Source organism: Atta cephalotes, assembly GCF_000143395.1.
Source record: "Atta cephalotes unplaced genomic scaffold scaffold00003, whole genome shotgun sequence".
NCBI lineage: Eukaryota > Metazoa > Arthropoda > Insecta > Hymenoptera > Formicidae > Atta > Atta cephalotes.
Window position 1 is genome coordinate 9277174 of NW_012130067.1, and position 22077 is coordinate 9299250.

Sequence of the window (22077 nt, forward strand, 5' to 3'; positions counted from 1 at the left end):
CACAATTTGTAGTAAAAAATAATTAAAATATTTTAAATTGTATGATCAAATTACATTATAACAGATATACGCAAAATTCTGAAATATCCTACATCTTAAAATTGAATAATATCTAATCCTTATTAAAATTCACTTATATATCTTGCTTTTAACCGTCTTTCGTTTACTCTAAAATGATCTATGAAATAATACGATTGAGAACCATGGGACCCAGTCTATACTTTATCGCACCTCTCCCTGTACAAATGCGAAATTATGATAGACCGAACAGATAATGGTCTCAGCGATTAGGCTCCGTGACTTCGTTGAACAGCGGCGTTAACGAATCCATATCTTGCAGGCCAAAATTGCCAAGAGGATCCAGATCATCCGTCTCCGTGTCGGCTTCTTCGAGAAAACTAGCCCCCAGAAGATCAACGACGTTCCTGCAGAGACTATTGGAAGAAGCGGCTGCAACGGCAACAACATCAGTGCCAGCTGTGACGCCAGTTACGGAGGCGACAGCGACGTTTGTCACGTCACCCTGTAAACTAAGAGAATTAAGAATAGGACTGGATAATATCGGCTCGCCTGGATCCTGGTACACTTCTTGGGATTGCATTGTGTGCAAAGGTGTCGATGGATACGATCTGGAGCCGTTACTGTCCTCTGTATACGAAGATGTGTATGCAGATACTGGCGCTGGCAATGGCGTGTTCGGATATGATCGTGATTGCATTATTTTCTGTAACGTGCCACCGGCGTCAGTGAGAATGCTCGACGTATCCAACATATCTTCTTCCGACAAATTTAAATTGGCATTCGGCAAAGCGTCAAGAACAATTGTGTTGTTCAATGTTTCTTCTGCAGTCTGTTCAGATAGTATTTGCAAATTTGGTTGACCTTCCTCATCCAAGATCGTAAAAATATTATTAATATTCTCAGATGCGATCCCTTTGTCCGTTATCAAAAACTGCTGCTCGTCTGACATAAAGTTTGTGTCATCCAACAAATATGTGCCCTCTTGTCCGATAGAAGAACCAAAATCATTATATTCGCTCGGTACTGGGGTAGGCGCAATGGAACTGCTTGTTGATGGATTGAAGCTTTGATTTTGCACTGATGATAGGCATTGTTGAGTAGAAATCGGAGACATTAAAGACACGGGATTTACCATCCTATGTAACGGCACCGATTGTGATCTATAGAATAATTGCTCATTGCTCAAGTGTCTGCTAGCGTGAAGAAGTTCCGTAATTTCTTGATCGGGTGGAGGTGGTTGACCTTTCTGATATACATTCTTGACCTCTTGTAAATTTTCTTGACTTGGATAATTAATTAGTAATTGTTTCTGAGGCGTCAAGTCCAGAAATGCAGTGCATGGTGGTCCCTTCAGAACGACCTGTATCGGGGAAAATATTTTATCAAAAAGACTGAATGTCTTTATTTATAAATTACTTTGTACATACAATTTAAAACTAGAGCTAAGAAAAGGAATTAGGTAACATAAAATTTCAGTACCCGCCCGCAAATTCGTTATCCGTACATACGGCTCTGGTACTCATTAATTCGGTACCCGCAGAACCATCTGCAGTACAGGTACAGTACTCGCATGGGTGATACCTGTTTCGATACATGCATATTCGTTATATGCTACAGATATCTGCGTACAATTTTGTCAATTTTAAAGGCATTTTAGAATTATACTAATTTTCATTTTGTTTGTACAATAGTTAAATAGTTTAAATTAAGGATGAATCGGTCATATAGTCCCTGCAAAACAAATTAAATTTGGAAATGTATTTAATATCCATAATGCGAAAACGAAACAGTTTAGCTCTGGAATATTTTAATTACAAATGGAATGAGAATCACTACAAACAATTGTAAAATTATTAAAAAAAAAAAAACACTTTAAAATTGACAAAATTACATGCAAATATTTATAGCATGTAGTGGATACTCGTATCAAAACGGGTACCCATATCGTTCTTATATGATTCTTTGGATACTCATCATACACCATTCTACAGATACCCGAATTAATGGATACGTATGAAACCAATCCAGATCCGTATGTACGAATAATGGAGCGGGAGCAGTACTTGGTATTAATAAAATTAAACATAAAAATATATTAGCTTTTAGGAAAATATTAAGCGAGCATATACACCGACTGATACAATCCCAAAGCAAAGTCCAAATATCCGCGTGATATAGTGAAAGTATGTATTATTAGACATGGGAAAAAGTTTGTGGTATTTTTTTAATGCCATCTAACGGGAAAAACGCCACGAACTTTTTCCCACACCTAATATTAAAATATGTATTGAAAGTATAATATATATTTACAACAAAAGATGATTAATTAATTAATTTCAATCTCAGATTTTTTTAGTCAAATATTTACTATTGGTATAAATTTTGACCTTGTTTATATCGAACACTTAATACGCGTACTAACTAGTAGATCAATTCCTATTAAAATTAAATTATTTTAATTTCGACGATGCGTTAAACGTATATACGATATGACTATTTAATTAATCATCTAGATGCATATTATACCAGCTTAGCACACCATTCTTTAAATATATTGCTAAAATTAAAATAATTTAATAGAAAATTACTAGTTAATACACGTATCAAGTGCTCGGTATAAACTAGGACTATGAATATTATATGTTGAATACTATATGTCTTGAATATCGTATGAATATCTGCATTTATCAATTGTGTATCAATCAATTGTATTGACTTGTCTATATACTTAAATTCTTTATTATCATTGTCAAAAAGAACTCTAGTTGGACTTGAATTTAGTTGTTGTATTCAATTCCGGTCTGTACCTCCGACGACTTGTTCGTTGCCACTGTCAGCACTTGCCGCGAGTGTTCCGCTCCGCTCGATGTTGGTACGATAAAGGTGTCCGTAGTTTTAATGGTGTACGGTACACTGCACGAGATGGAACGAGAGAGCGTCTTTTGGCCACGCGATCTGGAACTGCCGGCTTGCAAGTTACTACGTGATCTCGGCACCGGGGTGTTACGCGGAGATACGAACGGACTTGCGTTTGCCGAATTTGACTTAGACGCGCGGCCATTAATGGGAGAATGCGGTCCGGGTGAGATCGGCGTGAAGTTAAATATTCTGCGTCGCGTATTTGGACTCTGTGGCACAGTATTGGCTACACTGGGCGTTGTCGTCTCTTGGACATGCTCGACGACATTAGTTTCAAAACTAACACGACGTCGAGTGCTACTCGGATTAGGATGATTTAGAAGTGTTGGGAGTATGAGATTATGTTTCTGTGCAGGATCCCGTTTTTCCACAGCAACGCTTTGTCGAACGATGGTTACGGGCATCAGATCGGTGGCAATAACGGGTGCTTTCAAATTCTGTTGCAATATCAATCGCAGCTGCGACACTTTGTCTGATCGAGAGATCTGCTCGGTATCGGAACCAACGACGCTAGTTTCCACATCAGAACTAGATGAACTACTTTGTTGAAAATACTGTAGCAACTCCTCCTCTTGCTCCTGCGAATTGTTTCCACCGTTTAGATAATCATCCAAAGCGTCCGTGTCGATATCACGAACCTTTCCATCTTTGAAGACCGGTGTATCTTGCAAGAGGCGAATCTGGTCCCTCGTAAGGAGTCCCGAAGATGTTTCCACTATGTTGCCAGTAGTGGAACAACTCTTCGACGAGTCAATATCACAGTTTTTAACAAGTTGACTATCCGCAGTCTCAACTGCTTTATATTTGATAGATTTTGAGCTAGCTAGTATTACTGATATCTTGCCGCCACGTTGGATAGAAGCTAACTTGGGTAACAAAGCGTTGGAATGCTCTGGACTCTCCTCTGCGAGCTTCGTCTGTTTCTCAGGGCTGGGCTCCTGTTGTGCTACAATTGGATTATTGGCACGTTTCCTGGCATTTTTACCTTTGACATCGCGCTGCGCATTCAACATTATTCTAGGGTTGCTATTATTCTGTCTGTCATTGCGCGATTGTACCACTAGATTATCACAGTTAGACTCTTGAGAGACATTACAAGGTTGTTGCTGCTGTTGCTGTTGATTGTAAGTTTTCGATATCTTTTTCTGCCGGTTATAAACTACAGCAGATAAGTTCAATTTTGTTAATGAGTTTTGTGCAACTATTGTTGTTGCTGCTGCATTTGTACCTTGAGGTGACTGATTGGACTTAATCTTTTTGCATCCTTTATTGATATTTCCCTTACTATCAATGGATTTTTCTTTGCTCTGTAAAAATAAAATTATATCCTGGATTCAAAATATAATCAACTTATCAATTAATTGAATTAAAAATATTTTATTAACTTTTGATATTTTCTATTTAAAAAATATTAGTACAATATAACAAAAATTATTAAAATTTCTTATTAATCTCTCTCTTTCCTCTTCTTTTCTTTCCCCCTTTCTACTCTCATAATTTTCTATGGGTGCGATCCATCATTCAAAATACTCGCATGTATATCTTATCCTTTAATATTTGATGTTAGGATGAAATGATATTCGCGAGCATTATGAACGTTAAATGAAACGCACTTTATCTATTATATTTCAAATTAAAACGCATTTGTTTCATTGTATTAATATTTATATTTATATGATATGATATTTTTTATAAAATCAACATAGATGTTTTTCTTCAATAAATAAATTAATTAAAAGTCAGTTTTACTGATAATTATCGATTATTATAACATTGATATTTTTTTTAAACATCCCTTTATTCTTAAAAAAAAGAACAACAGGAAATAAATATAAAGAATTTAAAAAAGTCAGAGATTAATAAATTTATAAGAAAATAATGTTTGAAGTTAAATATCTTCGAAGTAAAAAATTGAGAACTGACATACTATTCCACTCTTCATTAATGTCTCAAAAGCATAAAAAATAAAAAAAAGATCATTAAAAGATAACTTTGCACATATCCATATTTTATCAACTAAATTACAATATTACATTACACTATATACCTGTACAATAGAATCAGGACGATGCTTCTGATCTTTTATATACTCGCGTTGTTGAAGTTTGCGCTGCAATTGTAACTGAGCTTCTCGAAGCTTAACGGATTTACCACTTACGGGTGGTGTTGGTAGATCCGAAATCACCTCTAACGATTGAGAATTACGAATTAATATTTTAATTGAAACAAAAAAATAGAAAAAAAAGAAATTTTATAAACTTAATTCAATTGCTCACCTTTATTAAATGAAGTATCACGCTGATCTGAAGCTGAAAGAATGCACACAGCAGCTAAAGACCGAGTATCAACACAAAAATTATCAACAAGATGCCGCGCTAAGGCACTCAAATTTGGAAATTTCGGGCCCAACATTTTCTCTGCCCATTCTCTTATCAATGTAGATGCAGCGCCTAGCATTTCTTCCGTAATATTTTCCTCTAAATGTTCCTCCTGAAGTTATTAATAATTAAATGTTACGTATTTACATATTACATATTCTAATGGTTATAAAAAAATTTAAAAAAGTATTTATATACAGAAGAAAGTAAAAACAATAAAATATATCAAATGAAACAATTGTCATGTCATACAATATTAATATAACGATCACAATACTTTAAGTTTAAGTCATAGCAAATAGAAAAATTAGAAGGGAAAAATAGAAAGAAAGAGATGAAAGAGAATATATAAGAAAAAAATTCAAATAATTTCTGGCAAGAAGTTTTATCGATAAAATATATTACGCGAGAATTATAGAATATATTATTTGCTTATTGCTCACAGTTTGAGAGCCAGATATCTTTGGCAGTGTTGGAGGATCCAATTTAATTCGCTTGCGCATACCAGCATAACAGTAACGAGAGTTGCCTCGTGTGCCGAGTCTACGAGGGCGCACTCGTGGATATACTTGTTTCATGACTTTTCCAAAATCAGCCGTCGATAACGGCTTCATAGAATTTCTTATACAATACATGCTAAAAATAAAAATCATATGCAATATCTTAAAGAAAAAAAATTCTTCTTAAAAAGTTATTAGAAAACAGATATTTTCACAAACAATCAAATAATTATCTGCGAAATTTCACTATATATAAATAATATATTCTTCTACAATATATATTTTTCTATAAATAATATATTCTTCTGTAACATATTCTTTCATAAATGGACATATAGATAGTTAATTTCTCATTTTAATTTGATATTTTCAAATTAAATAGAAATTTGAGAATTATACGTTAAGTAAATTCTTGCTAAGTAAAAATTTATTTAAATTTAAGTGATTTGATTATAAAAATAAATAGAGACATCCAAGTTTTTCTCTTCTATATATGTTCTAAGTATGCTAAAAGATTTTAAAGGGTGAATCCTCACAAAAATTCAAAAGACAAGAACTTCATATGTCTGAAAAGACTTATTTTCAAAGATACATGATGCTAAAAAAAATTTCGTTTTTTTCAAAAATTTCGAAAACCATCCAGGCTATTCTAATTATTTTTTTTTAACTTTGACCATATATCTTTGAAAATAAATCATTTTGGACATATAATCACTTAAAATTTTCGTCTGGATTTTCTGTGAGAAATCACCTTTAAAATCTTTTAGCGTATTTAGAGTACACCCTGTAGCGGACAACTTACTTGTATTCATCATATACTTCTTGTTTCGGTAAAGATACATCCGGGTCTTCTTCTAAATGAGTCTTAATCCACATAATGGTCTGATGAATTTCGTAACGATTTCCTAATGGATTTAGTGGTTGCCTTAATGGATCGACGGTCCCACTTGGATTTGTCAGCAATAACGGAAGTTTCAGGTACAACAATAACTTTTCTTCTATCTTAAGTTGTTCCACCTGCGAGAAGATTTTATCCACAAGCGCTCTAGATTCTTCGCTATAATTTAAAAAGATAACATATATTAATAACTTTGACTAAAATAAAATAATTTCAAAGATATAAAAATGTATGAAAATAGATAGAAACTATCTATTGTATTACAGTTAAATTTACAAAAAATGACTTGTTAAATATATATTTTAAATATTTTTTAAATATAAAAATTTAATTAAAAATTTGCTCTTTTCGGTTTTTTATCCTTATTAACTTGGACCCCCATCATCGCAAATCATTCGCAATAGGTCAAAAATTTAATTAACTTTAAACTTAAAAATTAATTAACTCTTTATTTGCTAATTTCTTGCTGAAAAACGAATTGTTTGCTCAAGCAAACATTTAATTTAAGAAAATTCAAGTTATTAAGCTGAACTTTCCATACTAAAAAAATATATACAGTAGCAGTATAATGAAATCGAGTCAGATTTTTTTGCTTTTTTGCTTCAAGATAATACAAAAAAATTTGAAAATTTAACATTTTGAAAGAAATACCAGTTCACACGTACTGCAAGATAAGTAACCTCTCTATCACTAAATATTCATTTGCTGACATGTATGTATTGATGTCAAAATAATCCCGAGACGTTGTACTATTGAAACATACTAAAATCCAATATTCTACTAACTTTAATATGTAAAAAAATAATTATCAAGTTAAAATAGTTTATCAAGGACGCATCATACCGCGATTTAAGATCTTTTTCTATTTCCACAGAATTATTTGCCCGCATATATTTGATATCAAAATAATTGTTTTAGTCAATGTACTGAATGTATTGAAAAAAACAAAACTCGATTTTTTGTTAATTGTAAAACGTAAAAAATAAAGATTTTCTTCTAGTCAATTAGCTGCATCATAAATTCCTCTAAACAAAGTCTACAGAATTATTTGCTCGCATATATTTGGTATTAAAATGATCCTCAGGCAACGTATTATCGAAAAAATAAAATTCGATTTTTTTGCTAACCACAACACTTAAAAAATAAATAGTTTATACTAAGAGTAATTTCGGAGAAATTAGCACCCCAACTATAATACTCAGGAATTCTGATTAATTCTCGTCCCCGATAGAGTTCCCGTTTTCTTTTGACAAAACGAAGAGTTCTATATAATTTAATAATCATAACAAGAGTTCTGTTTAATAATTATTTTAAAATAATTTTTTGAAAATGGGGGTTTGTTAACTTCTTATCGAAAATTGAGATCGAATAGCTCTAAGCGGCCTAATAGTTTTATTTCATGAATATTTAGAGTTCTTGATGCATGAAAAAAATTTTTTTAAATAAAAAAAGAAATTTTGAAAAATCAATTTTTAGACACAATAGTTCTGACTAGAATTCCTACTTTCTTTCAACAAGACGAAGTTCTCACCAATGTGAATCTGGCGCTCAACTTTAATAAAAATAAAAATTAATACTATAGGCCGTTGTGCTTCGTTTATACTTGTTTGCACCGATCATTATTTCGTTCGTATCTCAAACAGTTAAACAAAAAGTGAAAAATAAAAAATGGCCAGCGCGCAACTTTAAGATTTTTTACTTTCATTTATACCATTCGAAAGAGAATCGTTTGTACCTCGAAGTTCCGAGATACAGCACGTTTCAGTTTTTGTGTGACCCCTATATAGCGAATTTAGCCAATTTTTAAGACATCGAAATGAGACTTCTGTGAAGTTGGCATTTCATTTTTCAAAAAATGAAATTTTGGTCATATTCCGAATGCACTCCGAAGAGTTCTGGAATTCCTGCTCAAAATTAAGAATAGTTCCGGCGAATTAATATAAAAAAAAAAAAAATTAAAAATTTGGGATACTAACTTCACAAAACGCAGTTTCGTTAGAATTCGTGGGCTGCTACTCAGCACCAACGGTTTAAGAGATCGGAGCGCTAGGATCAACGATTTAAGAAATATCGCGATTTTTTGTTCATCGAATCGAAAATTTCTAACACCCGAGGAGTGTTAGAAAATGAAAATTTTTTAAAAGTTCTGGCAATTTTATTGACAGTTCTGGATAACACGAGTTCTAACGAAAGTTATTAATGCTTGTAGCGTTAGGACCAACGGTTTAAGAAATATCGCAATTTTTGGAATGTCTGATTCTCTCACATCTGAGACAAAAAATTTTTTAACATTACAGCTGTTGATAATTCTGAGTGGCATGAGTTCTATCAAAAGTTATTATCATTTAGCGCTAGGATTAATGGTTTAGAAGATATTGCGATTTTTCGTTCTGCGTTTTGTGAAGTCATCCTAATTTTAGGCAGGAACTCCAGAACTTTTCGGGATGCATTTGGAATTGTGACTAAAATTTCATTTTTTGAAAAATGAGGTGCCAATTTCAGAAGTCGAAATGAGACCAACGGCATTCGAAAGAGAATCGTTTATCCCGATAGTTTGTATCTTTCCCGTTTGTATCTTTCGTTTGTATCTCAAAGAGTTCGGAGATACAGCGATTTCAAAATTTCGAAAATGTGCCAAGAGGGGAAGTCGGCCATTTAAAAAAATTTTTGAAGATATGGGACCAACAACATTCGAAAAAGAATTGTTTTACCTTTTCTTTCGCTGTTGATCCTATTTCAATATCTTGAAAATTGGCTAAGTTCGCTATATAGAGGTCGCGCAAAAACTGAAACACGCTGTATCTTCGAACCCTTTGAGATACAAACGAAAGTAGGAGAGATACAAACGGGTACAAACGATTCTCTTTCGAATGGCATAAATTAAAAAATCTTAAAGTTGCGCGCTGGCCATTTTTTATTTTTCACTTTTTGTTTGAAGTACAAACGAAATAATGATAGGTACAAACAAAAGTACAAACGGTATTAATTTTTATTTTTGATAAAGTTGAACGTCAGAATCATATCAGTGAAGTTTTCTGTACTTTTTAACGCGAGATTCGCATAATGATTTTTAAACAATTTTAAAAAATGGGGTGTTAACTTCTTATTAAAATTCAAGCTTGAATAATTCTGAGCAGCTTAATAGTTTTATCGTTTTATTTCTCGCGCGTTAAAACACAAAGAACTCTTGTTGAAAGGAAGCAGGAACTCTAATCAGAATTATTATGTCTAAAAATTGATTTTTCAAAAATTTTTAACTTTTTTTATTTTTTTAATTTTTTCATGCATCAGGAACTTTAGATTCATGAAATGAAACTATTAGGCTACTCAAAACTATTCAATCTCGATTTTCGATAAGAAGTTAGCACCTCATTTTTTTTAAATTATTTTAAAATAATTATTAAGCGGAACTCTTATTATAAATTATATAAAATTTTTATATTGTATATTGTACATTAGTGACTACTTAACGTTTATATAATCTGCAATTTATAATTTGCAATTTGATGAGTGACTATCTGTTTTCTGTACATACAATCTTATACCATAGATGGTTATTACTAAATTTGTAATTATATAGCCCTTGTTGAGTTTCTATGTTTTATTGGAATGACTAACTATGAACTAGAACACAAGGAAACATCGCAATAAGGCGGATAATTGGCACCAGGATTGCACAGATTGCAAGATAGTATATTTTATTTATATATTTCATTGAGAATGATTTAAATCAAGTCGAAATGTGTACGAAATTAATGTATGTCTAAATCGAAGAGACAATAGAAATTGAATGAAATCTATTATATTAATCTATTATATTAACGCACTAATTATCGCATAGATTGTTACTTCCTTCAATTTGTAATATAAAACACTTCATCTCGTCAAAAAAAAAACGGGAATTCTAATCAAAACTCCTGAGTACTATAGTTGGGGTACTAACGTTACACCCAACATTAACATCGAATAGTTCTAAATACTCCATTCGATGTTTTTTGACAAATACTAGAGATATAACAAAATTATTTAATTATTAAAAAAATTTTTATATTATATTAAATTTTTTCGAAAATCCACATTCTGAAAAGAGTTCTATTAGCTCCGCGAAGAATTCTAGCTATTATCCTTAATAATCGATGCGCTGAAATCAATAATTTAAAAAAGTTTGAAAATTCTAGAACTTTGAAATTTCAGATTTCGAATTTTTCTCGATAAATCGATAATTTTTTTTCAGAAATTCAGTTCCTAACAAGAGTTCGAATAACCCCCCCTCCCTCCGAAAAATTTTTAGAGTTTTCAATTTTAACAAGAATTCCGTTGATTAAAACAATGAAAACATTGTTTGAAATAAGGGGGATGGCCAACTTTACAATTTTGAAACTTTGAAAAGCTACAATTTCTCTATTTTTCATTTCACTTTAATCCCTATAGAACAATCGATAGAATTCTTGAGGAGGTTATCAGAATTTGCGTTAGACGCCGAATTTCCGAAAAAAATTTCTATCTATATGATTTGAAAAAATTCGAAATCTAAGAATATTCTCGAACTTTTTAGTTATTAATAATTTTAGCGCATCGATTATCAAGGATAATCGTTAGAACTCTTTTGGAGGCTAAGAATTCTTGTCAGATTTCCGAAAAAAATTTGATATTTATTTTTTAATTAAAAAATTTTTTTTAATAATTGAAAAATAATTTTGTTATACATCAGGAACTTTAGTTTTGAACTTTAGTTTGCCAAAAGACATTGAATAGACTATTCAAAATTATTCGGTACTAATGTTGAGTGTGAAGCACCTCTATTTTGTGAAATTCATTTTTTATTGTTCGGAATGAACGGACTTCTTTCTAAAATCTATCAAGAACTTTTTCTCTTGTTCTAAAGAATCCAAAACTTTTATCAAAACTCTGATTTCGAAACATCAAGGTGCCAACAACTTCATCAAAAATCACTAATCATGAAATTGAAGCTGCTGTTCCCTGCTGTGACAATCTGAATTTCGGAAAACGAAATCTCGGAAAAGTAATAGAATGGGAATCAATCAATCAGAGTTATTGGGATGCATTACTGTTCGTTTGTACATTCACCAACTAAAAGATTGCAACACTTTTTTTAAATAAGTTTCGGAATGCAGTCTGTTCACCGAATGATTGATTCTTATTTATGGATCCGTAAGTAAAAATCAATCGTTCGGTGAATAGACTGCATTCTGAAAACCATAGAAAAAAATCTGCTGCAATCTTTTCAGTGAATGTACATATACATTAAATACAAGATTATCAAAATTGAATTTTTATACGTTGTAAAAAGAAATTCATTATTAATAAATAATTGTTTGATAAGTATTCATTTTTCTAGCATATAAATATAATCATTTATAAATATAGAATGCATTCCGAATTACGCATGATGTATTGTTTTATCCTTTTTTAATAATTGGTAAAGAACAAGGACAAATGATGCATCATGCGTTCCATGTGTAACTTCATGTGGAACGCACCCATAATCAGCGTTGGGGATAAAATTGCGTGCTTGTCGATCCGAAATATTTTTGTGGTTGGGTTCCCCATGGACCAATTTCCGAAATTGTGAAAAATCAAAAAATTTATTTTAAATATTTTATGAAAAAAGATAATTATTATATTATTATATTATTATATTAAAAATTTTTTAACATTACAGCAATTCTTGACAGTTCTATAGAGTTCTATCCCCCCCCCCCCCAGAGTTTTATCAAAAGTTATCATTTAAAGTTAGCTAGGATTAATGGTTTAGAAAATAATCGCGATTTTTCTATTCTGCGTTTTGTGAAGATAGCACCCTAAATTAAATTTTTTTTTTTATATTAATTTGTTGGAACTATTCTTAATTTTGAGCAGAAACTCCAGAACTTTTCGGGGTGCATTCGGAATTGTAACCAAAATTTCATTTTTTGAAAAATAAGGTGCCAACTTCACAGAAGTCCTAAAGATCCTCAAGAAAAAGTCTGGCAAATATTCGCCAATGATGTGACAAACTGGTGGTTTTTATAGCAAATTTTAAAATATAGCGTTTTCAGGGCTTTGTTCAAATTCCTACTCGAATTATACCTAGATTATCCTTCTTTATTATCCGAACGTTAAACAAAGATGACATGAAAATTTTGCCACATAATGGCTGCACCAATCAAACTTGAACATAGTTTTGGCAGAAATCCTCTCTCTTGAGAGCATTTCTAGGGAAACCCAGTCACAAAAATTTCGGATCAACAAGCATGCAATTTTATCCCCAACGATATAAATGGTTATATTTATATGCTGGAAAAATGAATACTTATCGAACAATTATTTATTAATGAATTTCTTTTTATACATATAGAAATTTAATTTCGATAATCTTGTATTTAACATATATATGTGCAGACCAACAGTAATGCATCTCAATAATTCTGATTGGTCCTCACTCTATTACTTTTCCGAGATTCCATTTTCCGATTCTCATGGGACAGCACCCTGACATTTCTCACGCTCAGACATGATTATATGGTAAGTGATAAAAATGCTTCACAAAGACTTCTCAACAATTTAAAATTATCATACAAATTTGCAATATTTTTACATATTAATAAATTGTTCTTATTTTTATATGGAATCTATTTGTATTATGTATGCATAATTAGTATTGAAATATACATAACACAAAATATCAAAATAATAAATAAAGAAGGATATATCACTGGATATTTTTTGAGCAAAATTAAATTTTATTCCGCTAAATAGGAGATGAACATATATATATATATATATATATATATATATATATATATGTACATATATATTAATGTATCGGCCTCAATTAAGCCATCCTCAGTATGTTATGAAACCATACAAAATTATTAGAAATAGCATAAGTATCAGAAGAATAAAATGTAAATAGAAATGAATTATAAATCAAATGAATACTACACATTGAAATTCAAGAACATTAGATACATGATTACAAGATTTAATTTCACAAAGATGCTCGTTAATCGGTTTACAATTATGAATGTTATGAATTTAAGTATTCCATTGCAACTCTTGTTGACGATTCAATTTGTAATTAGCAGACATAACATAGTTATTGCAATAGATATAAATGATCGTTTTGTAACACAAGATTTCCAGATTCTGCATTAAATTCGCCAATTTTTAAGAGTAAATTATCTGAATGTAGAGGATAGAAACCCATTATTCAACAAGATTGAGATTTTTTGTTGTTTATTATTTATTATTTTGTAACAACTTTTTGTTACATATATAAGAAATTTTGAATAAAAAATTTAGATAACTAAATCTATTAAAAACAGATCTTACATAGAATATGCTACTAATTTTGTTAACAGAATGTAAAGAATATAATAGACTCTAATAGCAGAATTTAGTAGCATACTATCAGCCAAATTCGAACAGAATGTATCATTTTGTAGCTATTTATATTAAGCGATACCTCTTATTCTAATTAGTTATGATTGTCCAATTTCCTGATAATCTATCGTTATATTTAATATTATAATATTATAATAATTAGCAGACAAAACATCAGCTTAATAGACTAGCAAACAGCAATTTGCAGCAATGTTCTTCTGGCAAAGTGTTATACCTGTCCTACAATAGTCATAAGCATAAGTAGTTTAATTATAAGAATTGACCAATTACAGTCGAATAATCTCCTTATATTGTATTTCATTGGTCAATTTTTAAAATCAAGGCATACAAAAATTTAAGTAAAACATAAGCAGTAAGCAAATTGGACTCACAGTAAAGACTGTAAGGCCATAATATAAACAATATTATATTACATTATATTATTATTTATAATTTCCTTACTGCTTATGTCTTATTGCTGAAATTTTTTGTGCCATTGACCTTTATAACTTCAACTTACAATTATATGGCTATTGTAGAAAATATTAGGGTCATAATATGTGAAAAACTTAAGCAGCAAAATATCAACAGTAAGGAAATCAATATGTTGGATTGGCTATTACATAAATTACATGATTTTACAGTCTTTAATGTAATTAACCAATTTGCTTATTGCTTGCATTTTACTGCTTAAATTTTTTGTGTATCATAACCCTTAAGGTAGGTTCAGATCTAAACAGAAAAACAGCGAGTTATCTTGTGCTGGTAGTAAGCAGCACAGAAAATTGAAACCAGTGACTATTAGCGCAAGTTCTGATCGGCTGCAACTCTTTTGCTTTTTTATCTTGGTCTGAAGCTATCCTTTAGAGAAGAATGGTGCATCTTGTACACAGTTCAATTGCACACACTACTTACATAGGCTAGTTCCTAGTATTTTTTTACTGCTTTGAGATTTACTTGCAATGAGATTATATTATTTTAAATTAGCAAATTAGCAATGTGGACAAATGATATATACCTTCCATTAGATCAGATTGGATTACTTATAATATATTAATTTTGCTTATTGGGATTAGTCTACTGTAAAGACAAATCCCAAGCTATATATCAATCTCATCATAAATTGTAATTTTCACAAATTGTAGTCTAAAAAAATATCAGAGTGTCAGATTTCCATAAAACTTAAAATCGACTTAACCTAATGCCATCCTCTATCATAATCCGAATCTTGTCTTGCTTGGAAGAAGCACCATGGTTGGCCAAAGTAGCGAATTTGGTTGCAACCAAGTCCTGCAGCTGATCGCCATCTCCGTGAAAACCATTCGAGGCGAATCTGCCGGCCGGTGGCTGTCGTTTCTCGAGGACGGTGGTGGCAGCAGTAGCAACGGTGACTGAGGAGGTAGAGGTGGTGGCGGTAATGCTAGCAGTGTCACCATTTTCCACACAAATGTCATTGCGCTCCTTTTTAATTCGTTTAACATCAAACGCGTTCTCTTCTTCGCTCCTCGCGGATGTTTTGCAGGATTTCGTCTCATCATGACTGTCAGTACTCATCGTAGCCTAAACCTCCCCGTCCCACCGTCCTGCCTGCCCACCCGCTCGCCCGCCTCCAGCCGGTCACGGCTCACGTATGCAGAAACGTATCGTCTTCCTGTGCGCGGTCACTGCGAACTACCATGTTGTCCACCGTTCAGTGATCAGCTGGACTTACTCGTTAGCAACCCTACGCGCCATTACTCGGAAAAATCGTTGCATGTGAGAAACTGCTACACAAATCGCCGAACCGCGTACAATATGCAGCGACGCGCGAATCCGTCATAACGGTACCGCGCGTGGTAGCCGCGTCGGTACAGGCGCTCAAATCGAGAGCGCCTAGCAGCCAGATGAGAATCAGCAGGCGAGAATCAGACAAATCGATACCGGCTACGATGGTTCACGAACATTACTCGGCTATTCATTCGCGCTTCGTTCCTCGGTTTGTACGTTCTTATTCCGTCGCCATAGAGTATGCACTATACGCCTTGAAATGCCTTAACAGTAACACTGGATGCATTTAGAACGACAACCGCTCACTGAGCGCTCAATGAGCTCTTTTATCTGATTGGCATATTCCATTAAATCCTAAAATATAGACCAATCAGATAAAAGAGCTCACTGAGCGCTAAGTGAGCGGCTCTCGTTCTGAATGCACCTACTGGCTACAGTATTGCTAGCAAGACCTAGCTTTTTCTAGCGCATGCGCGTTGAAGACACATAAGAGCATGAAATATAATAAAGCCTATTCTACAATAAGTAAGTGTATTTGTAAAACTTAACCAATCAAGTCAGATGTGAGGAGAATATTTGATTGTGATTAATCAATTCTTGCAATTACAATCATTCAACTGTTGACTATTATAGAACAGCTACATGTTTTACGGTCAATATAAATGCTCTCTTAAGATGCATCTTAAGATGCATTGCTTTCTTAAGAATGCCAAGCATCAATGCCAGTATTCTAGATGCCGGTTTTCATAGACAAATCTTATTTCAAGACTGCCTTAAGCAATGTCTTAGACACTAATGAAGCTTTCTGATTCATGACTTCTTAAAACCGTACTTAAGACGGTCTTAAATATAAGATCTAATTACGAACCGGCCTTAGCCCTTATATTTTAAGGCACGGAGGAAGGGAGCGTTTATATTGAGCGTAATCATATGCGTAATCTGTAAAAATTGACCAATCATCTTCGAGTATTCCTTTCTTACTGATGAATAAGAGGGGAATACTTGATTAGAATACTGTGATTAGTCGATTCTTATAGCGTTTTCGGCCCTATCGAGTTTGCACTAACCTGGATTGAAGTAATGATATTTCGTGCTCTCCTATTGATAGAGCTATAATATCAATAGCGAAGCTATTTTATTTTCTAACTCAAGTTGGTGCAAATCGGGTCGGGCCAAAAATGACTGCCATGATATTACCAGGTATGTAAATATGAAATCGGAATTTACCAAGATGGCCAATAGCTCATACAATAGTATAGTTTGTAATAGCGTTGAACATGTTGAATTTTGTGCCTGAAAACTACGATTTGCGGACAGCATTGATTTTCTGTTACCATTTGAAGAAAACTGCTGCAGAATCGCATCGAATGCTTGTCGAAGCTTGCTCTTGGTGAATCACAGTGCTTTGAGTGTTTAAAAAATGAGGATTTAAAAAATGCAAAAGTGGCGATTTTGACATGAGAAACGAAGAACGTGGAAAACCGAAAAAGTTTGAAGATAGCGAATTGCAAGCATTGTTGGATGAGGATGACGCTCAAACAACAACTTGCGAATCAATTGAATGTGACACGAGAAGCCATCTCCATACGTTTGAAATCCATGGGAAAGATTCAAAAGAAAATGGGAAAATGGGTTCCACAACTGAATGAAAGACAGCAGGAAAACCGAAAAACCACTTGCGAAATGCTGCTCGCCAGGTACAAAAGAAATTATTCCTTCATCGAATTGTGACTAGCGATGAAAAGTGAATATATTTTGAGAATCTTAAGCGTAAAAGATCATGGGTAACTCCACGAATTATCGACATCGATTGCAAGGCCAAATCGCTATGGACGGAAGACAATGCTCTGTGTTTGGTGGGAGAAAGGTGTGATCTATTATGAGCTGCTAAAATCTGGCGAAACCGTTAATACTGAACGCTACCGACAACAAATGATCAATTTGAATCAAGCTTTGTGTGAAAAACGACCAGAATATCAAAAAAGGCAATACAAAGTGATTTTGCTTCATGATAATGCACCATCACACACAGCAAAACTGGTCAAGGAAACGATTGAGGCATTTGATTGGGAAATACTTTCGCATACGGCTTACTCACTAGACTTGGTTCCGTCCAATTACCATTTATTTGCATCGATGGGACACGCACTTACTCAGCAGCGCTTCACTTCTTACGAAGATGTACGAAAATGGCTGGTTTGGCTCAAAAGAGCAACAATTTTTTTGGCGTGGCATCCACAAATTGTCAAACAGGTGGAAAAAATGTATAGTTACCGATGGGCAATACTTCGAATAAAATATTTTTTATTATTTTCATGTAATAAACGTGTATTTTCTATGAAAAAATTCCAATTTCATATTTACCTGGTAGAGAATGTATCATAGAAGCAATCAATCAGCGCTATTCGGAATCAATCAATCATAGTTGAATGTGAGAAGGATAATCAACTATGATTAGTCGATTTTTACGTCTACTCTTTAATTCACTACTGCTACTACCCATTGTAGAATGGGCTTTACAGATTATGGTGTACAGTATACGATTATGGCCAATATAGGATGCAATCCATTTAACGCTACAAATGCTTTGAAACTTTTGATTGGTTAATCAAAAAGTATTTGTAGCATCAAGTGGATCATAAACACTCCCTAATAGAAAGGAATAAAATCTTTTAGCCATTTCGTTCCAAAAACGGTCCGTAATTTTTTTGCCGATAGTGGCGCTGTTATATGGCTGCATTCCATGGCACGAATATTTAAATTGTAGAAATGAAAGAATCGAAAGTAATTGTTCAGTTTCAGGCACATCCTATTAAAAATCGATACAGAAAATACTTATTCTAACCTCATTTATATGTTCTCATGTCCCTTTATGTCAGTCTATGCCACGATGTGACATTTCCTAGTCGTTAATTTTAACGATTAATATCTCTATCCACGGAGCAGAACGACATTTCTTTTGCTAGAATTGTTCATTTTATGTAAAAATTGAATGACCCTAATTTTATCAATATTGAAAATGAAGAAGCTAAACTCAACAATTATCTTATACAATTATCTAAACTTTTAAAACTACTAACCTTCGGTATTTTGAAAAAAACTTTTCTTTTTTCCTTTGCACTTATTTATCTATTGGTACAAGTTAGTACAGTTACGTAGCAATTTTTTACCATGATATTTATTTTTTATTTTTCACTGAGTCATTTTTAACTTACGTTATTACTTCGATAATATTGCAATTGTAAATGCCTGTGAATACCGTACTTCCATTTCTATCATAACCGGATAAATGAAGTTGTCAGCGACAGAAGTGTCACGAATTTTTGTGCCGCTGGCAGTCCACACTAAATTGCAGAGATTTTACCTTATAACATATACTACTGGAAGGAGCATAGGCCTACAATTCCTGTATATAGTACATCTTAGAGCATATATACCTGTTCATAATCCTTCCTTGAGAAAAATTCTTTTTCTCATTTCACGATTCATAAACCTTCCTTGAGCAAACAAGGAATCTTAGCTTCCTTTTCTCAAGGGAGGATTACGAGTTTGTTTAAGAAAAAGGTGCAGCTTTCATAACCAAGCAAATCTCCAAATTTAGTTCGTCACATCGATCTTTTTATTTAATAGCTTTTAATTTAGTCGCATCGATAATTATTTTCGATAGCTTTTTTTCGGAAATAAGCATTTTCTTCTTCGCATTATAAGTATTATGGTGAATTCGATTGAATACATGTTAAAGCACTGATTTAATTTGAGTATAAAAATAAAATATTTCGAATTATGAAATACAGATTTTATCTGATAATATAATAAAATGTATTGTGTATTTCACGATTTAATCGATTTCTATGTTTATTTATAAACATATATTTACGTTCTTTTATGTGCGGCAATTTTAAGTGCATCAGTATGCACTGAGTATGTCCAATCGAATTCGCTATTAGTTTTATCTTTGTCCATTATTGCAAAATACTTAATCAGGACTTTATTTAATCAATAATTCCTTTATCACCTTTATTTGTAATTCACGATATTAAATTTGCATATACAATATTATTACATGCTGTCTTTAGTAGATATTAAAATTTCTTAAATATTCTTCCTTCGGAAACTTGAGATTCATTTATGAAACAAGGAGATGCTCTACGAATTATTTCATTGGCTACTGAGCATCTAAAGATTTAAATTTAAAGAAGCTTTAAATACAAGGTCTGATTATAGCCAGTATTCAGTCAGTTCTTACATTCAAGATCGTTTTAAGGTTCACAATATAGTACATATAGTAGTGACAGTACGAGCAAATGAAGGGTTCAGTTATGTTCTGCGCATGCGTTGGCTATAAAATCAAGAATATGGCGGACTGTCATAGCATTAAAATTATGGCACAATAGACTACTTGAGACACAATGAACTACGATATTGAAAGTTGAATGAATTGTATAATTAGTAATTATATTAAGATGAATAAAATAGATGGAAACTCTTATACTTTTGGATATCGAATTAATTCTTATTCTCCTATTCTCTGGATTTAGAATAGAACGAGAAATCATTAATTCCGTAATTTTGCACGGAAATCGGTTTTTTTAAATTTTTTGTACGCGGCAACTACTAAATTTCTCACTCATTTTAAACGACCATACGTGAATTCCCATAACACGTTAATTCTGGCTAAAATTCGTTCTAGAAGGGTTTGAAAAGTGATCTACTTTCTAGGTGTCATTAAAATGAATTATGGCATCATCTCATAAAGATTTACCAAATTTATCGAACCACTCATTTACAATAATTAAGTAAATACAATTTTTTATTGTTTTATCATTTTCTCTATCCTTAGCCTATATCCTAGACAGCACAAATTTGGATACATGTCCAAAAGGGGGGATAAAATGTCTTAAAGATTTATGTTATAGTCTTAAAGAGACTTTTATGTTCCCATTTTATACATTGTGCTATCTGAAATTGTCAATAAATTGTTTGACTTACCAATATCATGTTTCACATACTGTTTTATGATTTCATTTAGTTCATTCCAGAAATATATTGAAATTAGAAACAAAAAATAGACTTATATTAATATATACAGTGGTATATCTAAAATCATATACAGAATTTATCCGAATTTTAAAAATACTTAATATGCGAAATACTGTCTCTTGATGCCGTTCAAATTCAGCGATCCGTAAACATAGCAGATAATCACATGATCGATGATCACTGACATCAAAAAAGTCGACAGCTATTGTTGTTATTACTGTATAGTTATATTGTGGTTCTGCCTTGAGATGTCACAAATTAGAGGACCGTATTAGCGTCTTAAGATATTACTTGAAATAAGAATTTCTGATTTTGAATACCGGCCTATTATGAATACGATTATGAATACGAGCACAAATATCAAGCAGTGGAAGCAAGAACTAATCAGTGAGGTGACATGCAGTAATGTAAAAAATATTTTTTACGCCATTGTAAAAATTTTTTTGTTGATTGATTGCTGCTTCCGCTGCTTGATGCTTGCATATAAAAAAATGCATCTTTCAGCAGCAATCAATCAGATGAGCGATACGGTAATGTAAAAAATATTTTTTAAACTATTGTAAAAATTGTCTCGTTGATTGATTGCTACTTCCGCTGCTTGACGTTTGATGCTTGCATGTGAATGTACCTTTACTGTCTTAAGTTTTTTTATGTGTCATGACTTTTACCCGAATCTACAATAGATTTGTAAGCCTTAAACCGTAAGGGATGGACGAATCACAATCACTTAGACCAGTTGCATCACTTTGACTTTAAGCGAGACTTATACTCGTATTCATCGTAGTCAGGCCTTATATTAAGGTCTTATATTTATGGCTTCCTTAAATTTATCTTTAGATATTCTACGAATTATTTCATTGGCTGCTGAACATCTAAAGATAAATTTAAGGAAGCCTTAAGTACAAAGTCTATGAATACGGGCATTAAATCTCGTTTTAAAGCCAAAACAAGAGACAGAGAATTTTAAACCTCACTTAAAATCAAAATAAACAATCGGGTCTTATGACTCTGGCACATCAGCGCGATATTAATCGTGAGTGACACGTATCCAATAACAGTATACCTTTAGAATGAGAATATTGGTAAAGTTGTATACTCATTGGATATCGCGTGTCGCGTGTTGCATGCGATGAACATTGCATTGATATGCCAGAAGCATTATTCCCTT

The 22077-nt window shown here is 32.6% G+C and overlaps 1 protein-coding gene across 1 annotated transcript; it reads right to left on the reverse strand.

The window, feature by feature from the left end:
- Positions 1 to 280: 280 nt before the first annotated feature.
- On the reverse strand, positions 281 to 15656 carry LOC105625653. Its single transcript, XM_012206975.1, has 7 exons — positions 15301 to 15656; positions 6621 to 6875; positions 5762 to 5954; positions 5217 to 5430; positions 4988 to 5127; positions 2829 to 4247; positions 281 to 1381 (listed from the first exon to the last, which is right to left on the reverse strand). The coding sequence occupies exons 1-7, from the start codon at positions 15654 to 15656 to the stop codon at positions 281 to 283; spliced, it is 3678 nt and encodes a 1225-aa protein (XP_012062365.1).
- Positions 15657 to 22077: the final 6421 nt, after the last annotated feature.